The sequence below is a fragment of the Hetaerina americana genome, unplaced genomic scaffold, assembly GCF_022747635.1.
Source record: "Hetaerina americana unplaced genomic scaffold, ioHetAmer1.1.p SCAF_7, whole genome shotgun sequence".
Taxonomy (NCBI): Eukaryota; Metazoa; Arthropoda; class Insecta; order Odonata; family Calopterygidae; genus Hetaerina; species Hetaerina americana.
Genome location: NW_027287316.1, coordinates 33,379,771 through 33,393,680, shown reverse-complemented (window position 1 = coordinate 33,393,680; position 13,910 = coordinate 33,379,771). Strand labels below are relative to the sequence as shown.

The window sequence follows — 13,910 nt, the reverse complement described above, 5'->3', positions numbered from 1 at the left end:
CTTCTCATCGTCTACCTGCTGTATTGGCGTCTCACAGAACAAAACGTTTGTAAACTTGAAGAAGTTAACTGTAAACTCAGATGTGACATATATTTATCTCAGTTAAGATAAAATTTTAAGTCCGATAAGTTTAATTTAGTTGAAATGAATCCGATTAAATTTTTTTTCATGAAGTTTTTAGTCATTGGCAAAACTATGTTTTTCCCCCGCGAAAAAAACATGTAAAAAATTTACCCGTTCTTAAAAAATATCATTATAAAAGCTGAGTAAAAGTTGCTTTTCTCTAAATGGTATGGGAGAATTCTGTTCACTCTCCTTTTGGATAGCATTGATACCAACATAAGTTTATGAGTATCCACTTTCGTCTGACCGATTAACATTTGACCTGTCATATTGTATGATATTATTTTATAAAATAAGTGTGTACAGTTACAGTTGAACAGAAAATATATCGAAAGTATATATATATGGTTTAAAAATATGGTTTTGCTGTTACAAAACTCGCGGCTTTTCTATTTGCCGCGTTTTCATATAAGATATGCTTCAAGTACTAATATTTTCCAACTAGAGAGAGGAAGTGACTGGAGGTGAAGGCGGAGTCCTCTCGCAGGCTAAAGGTGGACTAGCTTGATTTGTGGACGCTACAGGAAATCGTGGTGAAATAAATATTTTGTATTCCCCATTTAAATTCATCTTTTGTTGTGTAAAGTATTTTTGTTGCAGTAAGCTTGTATCCTTCCAAAATGGCAACAAAAAGCAACACTATCAGTATGGAGCAAAAAATGGTATTGATCAGGTACATGGAAACGCATCCTGACTTATCCAGGGGAAAATTAAAGGCGAAATCTTGCCATGAAGATTTCATGAGAATGTGGAAAGAAGTTACTCATCAACTAAATTCATGCAGAAACGGACCGAAAAAAAATTTGGTGTACTGGCGGCAGGTAAAGTTTCGCTGTTCCTTGAACTGCAACATCAATTTCTTGGCAATGTCTTTTCAGAGAAAGCCTATTGTTGCTCTTTTACGGATCGTAAGTTGTTGTTGCAATGTTTTACCATGTTTCCCATGAAGGGCGTGACTATTTATGTGGTATGAATGTATCAATTTCTCCCTCGGCATATACTAAATTAAAATATCATAAATTCATTACATCTCCAATTGTATGAATTATTTTGCACTGCTCAGGTCATACGTTAAGTTGTGGTTATCGGGTACTCCAGTAATATACTCGTATATAGACTGTGGTAGAAGGTCTAGTTGCTGTTTTTGCTTTAGAAGATAGAGGTACAGTGTTTGTGGGAAAATGTGCTGGAATGATATTCTTGAACTTCTTACTCTTAAGTATTCAGACTTGAATGGCGGTGTAGAACTTAATGCTTCACAGATTTCCAATTCGAGATGTAGAAATGGTGAATTCCAAATTTTTCCATAAATTGCAGTATCTTTGCTCAGCAGAAGGTATCACACCTTTGCGAAATGAACATGTGCCCAGTTGTAGTCAAAAATGCACAGACTAACCCAAGTATTACGAATATCAGCTCGGGTTGGTCATTATTCGTCAGCTCTGCTCATTGGAAACTCAGCTCAGCACTAGCACATATTTCACAGAAGTCAGTTTTGTTACCATTCCTGGCCCAAGGAAATTTCTGTCTGTAAAATCTTGAAAAATTCGGTATTTCTTTAAGGCTATAATTCTACTAGTAGCAAATGTTTGTACATGCTGGTGCAAACGTGGAAGAATTTCATTCTATCATTCTTGGCTCTCCCATTTCAACAAGCCTTTTGTGTAATTATATTTGATTCCCCAATATTAATTTCTTTCAGACATGGAATGACATGAAGAAAACGACTAGAGCTAAAATTCTGCAGAGAAGAACAGGTGGAGTGGATGGAGCACTCGTTAAATTGAGCCCAGTTCAGAAGAGAATTGCAGGACTCATGTGCATATTTCGCTCAAAATGCACTGTTTCCACCACAACTCAGGACCCATTAAATGCCACCTACTACGTAAGCTATGCATTGAAATATTTTCATTATGGTTTTTTAACTCTTTGAAAACTGACCAACCTCATCCCACCTCAATAACTCATTTATTCAAACCTTCATTTAACTGAACCCCAGTCTTTACATGTTCTTTCATTACATCCTAAAATGTCCTTAAATCCATTTTAATGTTAGTTCCAAAGGGTGAACTTGGCATATTTACATGTTCATATTTGTTTCATATGTGTTCATATTTATTGTCATTTCAAAAATGTCATTAAGCTTTCACAGAGCATTTTGCTGTTAAAAGTTGTTATTTCACTGAAAATCCAACGTGTCAGTACTATAGCAGAGCAAATAGAACTGCAAGTATTCACTTTGTTATGATTGAGTATTTAACCATAAGTAGTATCATACAGGAGTGTAAAATCCTTGTTGATTGGAGGTGACTTTAGTAAGTCTTTACTGGGTATTTAAACAATTTTGAATAATCCTGATGACCCATTGAATGTAGGCAAGCAGTTGTGATATTTATTACCCACTTACTGTATAGTATTGTTATTGGGGGGCATGATATTCCAGTGGTTAGAGCACTGGGCCTGGGTTCGATTCTGGGTGCTGCCTCTGGGCGCCCACAGTTTGGAAGACTGTGATAGAGGGGAGAATGTTCAGCAAATGAGGAAAGGGTAGGAACAGGTTAGGGATGTTGGACAGGATGAAGGGAGGAAGGAAGTACACTGAGATGAAGAGGGACCTGATGGAGAGTAGGTTGCTGGATTGTTTTGTTTTGTTAAGAGTCACAAAATATTTATTTTGTGGTTGTGACCATCCAAAACATACCTTAACCGGTAGATTGCTTAATAATAATATATATTTATGTTCATATATGTTGATTTATTTATTGCAATAATTAAACACTGTGGAGAATGGTGTAAAATCTCGAGAATGGTCACTCTCAAAGTGAAAAAAATTGACCCCTTGGCTTGAGTCACAAACCTCTGAGTATTCTTTGCATGTTGTGTTCTCCTGGCACATAACATGTTATGAGTTCTGGCTGCAAAGTACATGCCAATCAAACAGCTATCCCAAATTTTTTCCAAATTTTGTTTTGCATTTACTTAAAAATCACCCTTTGGAAAGAATCAAATATTTTGAGTGGACTGTTAAAGCTTTTTTTCTTGTGTTTGCCGTATTGCAATAAAGCAGTGTCTGATATGCCATCATTATCAGTAAATTATCAAGAAATAAAACTTCTACTCATTCATTTTATTTCCACTCTTTGTATCATTTGGAGGAACTTCAAAATATTGTGTAATGCTAAAATGCATATACCATAATTAATAATATTTCTAACTTTGCATATGCTTCAAATGAAAATATTATTCTCCAAAATTTGCTAACTTTTTAATTCTAGTTGTAGTTTATAGTCTGTTTAATTCTCTCAATTCAGGAGTCTCAAACTTGTTTGGATGAAGGCTCTCCTATGAGTATCCCAGTGAATGGAAACTGTGGAGCCGTTGATATGATGCCAGACCCAATAATACCTATTATACCTAAAGTCGAGCCCAACAACTATACCTGCGTGGTGAGTAATAATGTATAATTAATATACCTATTTAAATAGGGCCAGTTTATCCGAGTGGTGTATGTGGCATGTACTATGAGCTCCATGCTGACAGGGGCCCATCAATGGAAATTCTTTTTGAGGAAAAATTATTTTGATTCTAATATGTTGGAATATTTTTTAAATTCTGTTGGAACTTGAAGATTTTTTTTGTAAGATGATGTTTATCATTTGTTATTTTGTATATGATTTATTGATATGTTTCTAATTATTGCTATTTGGAGAGTATGGAATGACTCAACTTTTTATCTATTTTCATTTGCAAATCTACTTTTTGTATTTATTTTTAAACTAATATTGAGGCCAATTTGACAGACCATACAAAGCTTCTTTTTTTAATAAACTGAGATGTATTTATGACTTAATTTGAATTTATGATATTTGTAATTTTTTTCTTCCTATATATAGACACAATGTTTGGTTTCAAAAATAGCACGAAGTGTATACTACCTAAGGACAAGGCCCCATGGTTAGCAGTGCCAACAGCCTCACGGATCCTTAAACTGGGCCTATATTTAGGTACAATAAAAAGTAATTATCATTATATTCATGGAAGTATATGTTCAAGGAATAGATGTATGTGATTATTTCCAATTACACTGAGTATTTACTCCCTAATTGTGCTAAGAAGATTAAAGGAAAAGACGTGGTAGAAGGAGTGGTTATGTAGTTATAATTATAATAGTTCTTACAAGTTTTCTTGAATTTGACCTCCCTTCATTCTATTCACTCACGCCATATTTTTTTCCCTTTGGTCATACAAAGATAAGGGCATCAAAGGAATAGGAGAAACAGGTTCACATCTTATCTAATGTTTGCATAATAACCTGGAAGTATTCTACAATGTATAATCAACTGATTAATAGATAAATCTTACAGGGTCAAGCTTTACTCTGTGGAAGTTTTGTATAAATGTCAAATGAAAGAGAGACCATACTTTTCCAATGAATTTATTTGGTTTACCACAAAATAATCGATTCTGTTTGAGCTTCAACTTACTCCACTCATCAAACTGTTTCTATATCTACATCACATGTACGTGTCAGTATCTTATGTCATGTACAGGTATGTCTCGTATCTTACTACAAATTGGTACCTTAAGATGCCATATCACAGTGAAATGCATTGTACCAAACGAATAAATTCTGTGGAAAAGAATGTTCTCTCTTTAATTTGATTACACACACACACACACACACACACACATATATATATATATATATATATATATATATATATATATATATATATATATATATATATATATATATATATATATATATATATATATATATATATATATATATATATATATATATATATATATATATATATATATATATATATATATATATATATATATATATATGGAGAAGGTTGAAATGACCTTTAAACATATCTCAAACTCAAGGTAATTGGTAAAATGCCATGGTGCCATTGTTCAAGTAGAGTTTAAATGCATATTTATTATTCTTCAATTGTCTACAGTTTTGTTTCTCATGCAAATCAAACTATTGAAACAGCACACGAATTAATTAAGCTACAACCACTCAGTTTTATGATTGTACGAGGGTCATCCGGAAAGTAGAACCCGTTCGTGAAATAAAGACACAAAAGTAAATATTAACAAACATAAAAAATTTTATTTGAAAGAGGATACTTTAAACTACTTCTCAACATAATCTCCAAGCAAATTAAGGCATTTGTCATAACGTGTGACAAGTTTCTGTATTCCTGCTGCATAGTCCTTCGCCGCCAGCTCATTGAGATACGCGAGGGACCCATCTTGCACAAATTTTTGCATAATGCAGATGGTGTTTAACAATTTCATGAACAATTGTTCGAGAAACATTGGGAAAATGCTCACAGATGTCATCAATTGTGACGCGCCGATCATTCCTCACGAATTCGTCAACTGAGCTCACCAGTTGGTCTGTAATGACAGACGGTCTCCCCGAACGCTCATCGTCGTGTGTGTTCCCCCTCCCCATGTTGAAGTTGCGACACCACCGCCGAACAGACGACTCGTCCATTACATTGTCTCCATACACCTCCTTTAATTGGCGATGAATATCACATGGGCGAACGTTTCTTGCATTGAGGAATTTAATCACTGCCCTCACTTCACAACTGGCGGCGTTCTCAATTTTTTTAAACATTGTAAACAATCACAGAAACAACACAGGCAATGCTAGCGTCACGCAACTTGGCTCAGAGAAGGCAGACAAGCCACTGAAGCTATCTGACCTCGTCCAGCGGCTACTCGCGTCGTCAGCACTTCATGCGGCACGAACGGGTACTACTTTCCGGATGACCCTCGTATTTCAACACAGTTTTACATGGCCTAAATTGGAATTCACTATTTGAGTGGGTGCTGTGATCAAATTAACTCCAACAAACAAATGGTGACATCAATGTTGAGATCTGAATAAATCTTAAGAGTTAGCCTAAACTTGTGAAAAATGGAGGATAAATAAAACTTTCTTGAAGAATAATTACAATTAAAGTTCAAATGACAGCCTGTTCCTCCATTGGAATAAGTGTCTGTGAAATATCTCATTCTGAATGATTCCAGGACTTTTGAAAGTAATTTTTAATATTTTTTCCTGGTGTGGCCTCCTAAGCTCCTCTAATGCTTCTTGCTGGATCCAAGGCCTATACTGATGGTTCTGAATATCCGTGTGCCTTCACCTTAGTTTTACCATGAATCATGACTAGCAAATATGGAGGCATCCTGAGATATGCAGCTCTCAGTGTGGACCTAAGACACTCAATCATAGAATATCATTGCTTTCACCATGCAGGTTACAACTTGTAGAAGGAGAATCCAATAAGCTATCATCAGAGTGATGATTCCTCGGGGTGTAATTGCTGCCAACAGCTTGTCGTGTTTGGCATAATGAACCAAACCATAAATGTTGGTCATGACCAATGTGAAAACTCATGAGCAACCAACCATCTGATGATTTAATTGTGTGAATCACATTGGACTGTGATGCCATTAATTCATGTCTTCTTATGGTGGGTGTAATTACAGGGAAACTTTAAATTAATTATATGGTTAAAACAGTGTTTACCCTTCAGTTTTCCAGTCACCCGCCCTCCAAGTTTCTCACTCCCACCAAAACTTTGACCGAGTACCATAGTCAATTTATTTTTGCTTTGTTTGCCTTGTTGATGTTTCTCTTTCTCTTTGCTCCGGTGATTATAAAAAATGTCAATTTCATCCCTATCATAAAAAATATATTGAGGTTTATCCTTTTCTTTTATACATTTAAAATCACTCAGCCATTCATGTGCATTGACTTTATCAGCTTTATTTGACTTCTTACCAGTTATTTGGGAAGTGAATCGATTGTTTCGGAATTACCACGGCCAATAAGTGGAGCACTTCAAGTCCTCAAGTCAAAACTGTACCGGATGGTGACAGATATCACCATCTCCTGATTAATGAACGTGCTTTAGGACATATCATCCGATCGCGCACGATTAAACCACTCCAATATTTCCTCTTCAAAATCTTTATCAGCAGCTTTAACTAGATTCTTCATAGCTAACACTTCTTGTTACAGCTACTCAGTCTATTTTGCCATAATTCTTGATTATCATTGATGGCATTGATTTCAGAATTAAAAAGCACTTAGCGATATGAGTTTTTTTTACTGACTCTCTAATCTACTCCTCTCAATTCCTGGAAGTTCATGTGTGGATGAACCTTCATTTCCATTCATTTTCCAAAGTAAACACTTAAATTTTTAAATTTCCACTGTATTCTTATTGCACCTTTATATGTACCTGAATAAACAACCACTGTGATGTATTGATTGTTATCCATTATAGCAATGTGTCATTAGGCCCATCAATATCTCTAAAAAGCAGTCGCAAACTTAGAAAACATATACAAGTATCTCACATCTCCAACTCAAAGGGTATGTTTTGTCCTTCAAAGAAATAATTACTTCCAAGAATGAGTATGGAAAAAAATCTGTATTGAGACCTCATTCTCTTGCAAATTAGTAACTCCTGTAATTACTGAATGATTTACACTCCCTGTTGGAGGATTGCTGAGAGTGGTATAAGATAGAGTAGGCAAGGATTAGAAGGATACAAGGAAAGGAAAGGGAAAACTAAAAACAAACTTAGAAGAGAGAATCTAGAAGAAGGGGCAAAGTCATTGAACTACTTGGGATGGAAAAAACCCACTTTCCTTCTCACAAATTTCAGTTGTTGCTTTTGTCATAATAATGTCTTGGTAATTCACATTATTTGGAAATAGATTTGGTTTGTTTGAGTTAAGCAAGCATAACCAAAGCAAGGGACCATGGACTTCCAAGTTCTCTAAAATTCTGGCTGGTTAATCTGAGGCTTTGACAGAATCATGAATGTCGTAAGATGCTAGTAATGCAAATGAGACATGAGTTAAGTGCAGTAGAGATTTAAATGCACTCTGTACCTGGTTCAAAGCAGCATGATTTTTTCTGCGAATCAGCAATTGGTAAAAATATCCTAATTATCACACTTGAAGCTATTAGTCTTCTAATTATCAATCTTGATCTTACTTTTTATACATTATTTCACACACACACACACACATATATATATATATATATATATATATATATATATATATATATATATATATATATATATATATATATATATATATATATATATATATATATATATTAGGAGGTTTTTACTGATACTAAAGTTAGGGGCTTGAACTTAGTAATTATCAAGGCAACATCACTATCATATAGGTTACATTAACTTATTAAATCCAATTTTATATCTTCACTTTATGTGATTTCACTCTTTGGTTTACTTTTCAGAAGAGTGAACCTATGGTGGTTGATCATAATTTATCCATTGGAGTTGAGTGGAATAATTCATCAGAAACTGAAGGTGAGTAACGATTATTATTTCCAACATGCTGTGGAAGAATTGGAAAATATGTGACCATGTATGTTCTCTTCTAAGTCTTCTGTTGTTTTGAATGGAATTTTTCACAAATCTATGAAATGTACCATCTGTAATTATTTAATACTGCTTCTGATTCTTGCCTTGTTATTTGTCTCAAATAATCATTTGAACAGTAGCACCTCTGTGTGAAGTTGCCATATGGTGATTTAGCATGATTGTAGTTGTTCTTTCAAACATGTAACTGTTAATAGTTTTCTTTATTTCCATAATGGGATGATATTGATTGTGCGATGAGTGAAACATAGTATAATTTTTATACATTATTTCCATTATTGAGGGCACTCTTCTTCTGGGTTCCTTCTTCGAAGTTGGCTTTATTGACAATAGTTTCACAATCGGCTTTGAAGTATCTTTAGATTGAAGTGCTAGTTCACAGTTTGACCCCTTTTAAGTAGGTCCAGCTGTCCATTCATTGTCTATAGGAGTTCTCTGATTTATTGCATGAAAGACTCTTCCAAATGGAGGAGATGCTGTGACCATCTTCCAAGTTCAAATTATTAGATGTCTTAGTTATTTCTACTACTTCTGTGATTATTCTTGGAAAGTAGCTATTTTCCTTTGATAGAATCTTTTATGCTAGATATTGATGTCGGGCCAGTGGGCAGCATGTCTAGCAAAAAATGAGGTATTGCATATTGTGATTATATGTAACTGTATGCATGTGCGTTTTTATTTTAAAACAAGAATGGCACACAATTGAATATCACATGCATAAAATTTGTCTTATTTTTTTCAAAAAATGGATTCATACTTTTGTTAATATTTTAGGTAAACTAGTGGGATTTTGTTTTTCTCAGATTATTTTAACATCTGTTGATAATTTAAGAATTCATTTCTTTTTCACTCATTATGAACGATTCGTATTTCTGTATAGTTTAAGAGTATACTGATATAAATTGGTATTATGTCTCTTGTTCACTTACATGGTCAAACAATTAATTTGCTGGTTTGTTTTCTTTTTCACCTTCTCTATTCTTTTCACTGATAGGTAAGAGTTTAGAATTGCTTTTTTATCAGGGTAATTTTACATGATGTTGCCATATGTAATCAAACTTATACTCTGTGATACTATTATTATCTCCATGGATGCTATGTTCGACAGCTGTTTAAGTTCAGCTCACATCATTGCATAATTGCACACCTCATATACCAGTCGATTATATTTTGACATCAAGTATCTAAGACATCAAGTAGGGCAGGCACCTGAAAGCTTTATAACTGCAAGGCTTAACTTTATTTAAAATAACAATGTTGAAGCACTTTCGTAGTATGCAAATATTTGAAAAACTCAATGACACCCTAAATGAAATTACTAATGAAATGAAGTAGCCAGAGGTTTGAGACTAAAAAATCAACTTAAATACAATGCTTGTATGTCATGCTGGAGGTTTGGGTGGCAAGTGGAATGGCAAGGAAATAAAATAGCATAATACTTTAGTCGTTTCATTATGTAATGAAAAGCATTCGATCAGCCTTTCATTATTTCCATTTTTATTCTAATTTTTTGTTCTACTCAATGTGAGTTCTAAATGTTTGAAGCAGACATCCTTGGTATACTAAGATTCCCTACAATTGAAAGATCTTCAGACTCATGCATCATATTTATTTATTGCATCAGCATTAATTCTCTATATTACATTTTTCTATCTGAATTATACTTCTTTTTGAGTACACAAAGTTATGCTGACTTAGCTTTTGAAAAGAAGAAAGCCTCATCATGATTAGGAACATCCTTCTTATCAGACCATCACAAAATGTTTCTGTTTGTTCTTCATGTGATGATTGCATCACAAACATCAGCTGGCTATCCAAGCAATGGAAATGTGGATTTGGAGAAGAATAACAATAACAAGATCCAGATGGACAGACAAGAAAAGAAACATAAAAGTATTGAGAAAAATTAAAGAGGAATGGAATTTAATAAAAGAGATGGAGTAAAGGAAAATTGCATTTGTATGACATGATCTCTGCCATAATTACTTCTTGGAAAATCTACTGAAGGGGAAAATAATTGGAAAAAAGGAAGAGGAAGGCCAAGAAAGAATTTTATTGATGATATAAAAAGTACTATGAGAGTAACAAGATGCAAGGAACTGAAAAGAACAGCAATGGGAAGAGACCAATGGCTGCAAAGACAAGGCTCAACCTTTAGATAATGATGATCCAATAATAATTTGGATAACTTTTGTTTTTCACACTTAACCTTGGTGGGAAATGTAATGGCACTAATCCAATTACATCGGGACATGGTAGTCGAGGGATAGAGTATTGGACTACTAACCGTAGGGCCCAGGTTCGATTCCCTGGCATGTCTCTCTGGGCACCCTCAGCTTCACCCTAGGTCTGTTATTTTTTGGGTTCCACATCTCCCTGGGAAACCATAACCGGTACATGGAAAGGGACTGATCTCCCTACCTCGATATGTGAATTACCCTCACCATTGGGAAAACTCTACCACTACCTAACAAACTGACTTTCGGGTTGATAACTGTGTTTGGTTTTTCAATGCAATTAATTCAGTCGATAATGAAATCACTGGCTAATCTGAACCCTAGTTGCTGTGCATGTACTGTCTGAAAGATATGTTGTTGCTCTTATTTAGTCCAACCCACTCCAATGCCACTTTAAACAGTGGTAACTTCCAAAATAGGTATACTGTAGATGGAAAACTTTCAGAGAGAGATCTTCAGGTATAAAATATTTTCCATGCATTTATGATTGGAGATAACAAATGATGTGGCTTGCCCACTTCATCTTTGAAAAGCCTTCTTTTAAAATTATTTATTGAAATAGACATTATTTTTGTTAATATTACAAAACTCTCCAAAGACTTATTCATCCCTATAAGATAGAGGGAAGCAAAATTGCCTATTTTAATGTAACAATTTTTGGAACTATCATAAAAATTTTTAACACAAAGTTAATGTAAACCAGCATGTCTAACAGTTTGGTCCTTTGCCATTCTTTACACTCCATGTTGGAAGGGTTGGCTAATTTATTTACCAAAGATACTACTTACATGTACATCAAAACTTAGTTTTGGTCCTTAATAAGGGCAAAAACGTTTTATGGTCTCATCACCACTGAAGCTTCCTGCAATAAAAACAAATGTCATATGAAACTTCATTCCAGATTTTACTCCAATTATTTTAAATTTTGTCATATTAACTGACCTCTCTCTTCACTAGGGAACGAAAGCGTCCAAGAACAACATCCACCTCCACAAGTAGATTTGGTTAAGTTCTTTGAGTATCAAAAACAGTCTGCTGAAGCACTTTCACAGTTAGCGGAATCACATCGCAAAGTGGCAGAAGCAGCCCTACGAACGGCGACTGCTGAGGAAAGGAAAGCTTCAGCCCTTGAGCAGCTGGTTGGCCTATTAACGTAATTCAACAGTGGATATGGAGTATGGTGACAATATTCCAGTTTAACCTCATTCTTAGTAAAGAAAGTTAATATATGCACTGCATAAATTGAGATATTGTGTGCCAAAGTCACTGCCAGGGTTGTTTTCCAAAAGATACATGATGTTGAACACTCCTTAGGAAAAAACCTTTGTCCCCAATGAATTCCGCTCTGTTGTACATTCTGAAAAAGTTCAAATAGATATTGTTAATCTGATGTCATTAAATTTGATATAGTTTATAATGAATGTATGTATGAATTATTTAAAAGTGATATAAATAATACAAAAAACCAACCAAATAACTTTTAATTGTCATGATAAGCAAACCTAAGAGACAAAATTGTGCAAGCACTTTGAAGTGTGCAGATGACATACTTTGTTACACTGTTAATGCCCTTTGTCTAACTTTCATTTTCACCACATGTTGGGACATGAAAGGAGACATGTTGAAGACCATGGGGTCCATATCTTGCCTTTGGCATGCTTCAGAACACCTGCTCTTTCTACATTTCAGTTCGGTTTTCTGTGTTTTGTGTCATTTTTTACATTTTGATAAAAGAGCAGTATTTCTGTGTTTTCAAAGTTTATAATTTTTCTTAAAAAAAGTAGCGATTTTTTTACTCACGAATAAATATAAATCATGAGTTGATAAGAAAAGGATTAGGAAGCCATGGGCAAAATGTTTGGGAAGATGGATAGATGGATAGTAGTCTTTATTTTGGGGCTGTGAGAGTGTAATGAGAGAAGGAAATGGAAGAATGTAAACAGAATTAGAAAGAAGGATATAAATAATACAATTAGGTGGGAAACAAATGGGAAGAAAGAAGTGTGGTGGTACCGACCCCTTCATCAACTTTCTTTCACATGAACTCGTCTTTCCTCTTAATTTCCACTACCTTAATTTCGACTATCTTAATTTCCTGACGTTCTAGATATACACAGTTGAGATATATTGAGAGAGAAAGAAGACAAAATCCTCCCCTCCTCATTTTTGGAGAGAGTGCCTTTGGGCAACTTCCCCCTTGCTCTTCCCTTCTTCCTCAATCTCCCCTCACAGAGCAGCGACAACCTCTTTGCCCCTCTGAGTCATGCCATACCACTTCTTATGGCAAATTTACCACCACCTGGGAGAACGGATGGCTTCATGGATACACACTAGATGGCATTTGCCACATGATCCATTGTACAGACCTAGGAACCTGCGTGTACCTTGCGGCCGCACTGAGATGGTGGAAACTGTGTTATAGTGGGCACCAATCCAGCTCTGTCAGGTTAACTTAGTAGTACTTTTATGGGAGGTGACCGACAGCTGAGGTCATTTGTGCCATTAGGGATGGATGGGAAAGGAAGGGTGGAGAGAAACCCGGCATCAGCATTAGCCTACTCTTATCAAAAGGTACCAAGGGGTTGCCAGCCTCAGCGTCTTCCTTTCTGTACTATTTAATTTATCCATCAGGGATCTACTGACTAGTCCCATCCATGCAGGTGCTGCGTAGGTCAATACTGGCCTTATAACTGTCGAGTATATTAGTATTTTAATGTCTTAAGGGGTGGCGTTTTGTCTGAGAATCGGTGCCAATTGCGACCTTATAGCATCCGCCTTATCTCGTTTCTGTTTAATATGTATTTTGTAGTTCAGTCTGTCATCTAAGTTCACTCCTAAATATTTGATGCTTTTAATCCATTCAATAGGTTGTTGTCCAATCCTGATACATTCGCAAGATATTTTAAGTGATCTTTGGTGGGCGAACAAACCACATTGTGAGGACTGCACTTAAAAAAAATGTCATAAATTTAATTATTCACAATATACAGCAAAGTTGAAAGTCAAAACTATTTTTAACTGCTTTCTTCTTAATTTACCATCTATATAAATTTTGTGATGCTATTTATTTATCAATTAAGGCAAGAAA

General features: G+C 35.0%; 1 protein-coding gene across 1 annotated transcript; it reads left to right on the top strand.

Moving 5' to 3' along the window:
- The first annotated feature begins 632 nt into the window (after window positions 1-632).
- On the top strand, window positions 633-12,161 carry LOC139696706 (uncharacterized). The gene is made up of 5 exons (XM_071595542.1): window positions 633-944; window positions 1,826-2,008; window positions 3,435-3,569; window positions 8,441-8,513; window positions 11,780-12,161. Exons 1-5 carry the CDS (start codon window positions 744-746, stop codon window positions 11,977-11,979), a joined length of 792 nt encoding a protein of 263 aa, XP_071451643.1. The 5' UTR covers window positions 633-743; the 3' UTR covers window positions 11,980-12,161.
- The last annotated feature ends 1,749 nt before the right edge of the window (window positions 12,162-13,910 follow it).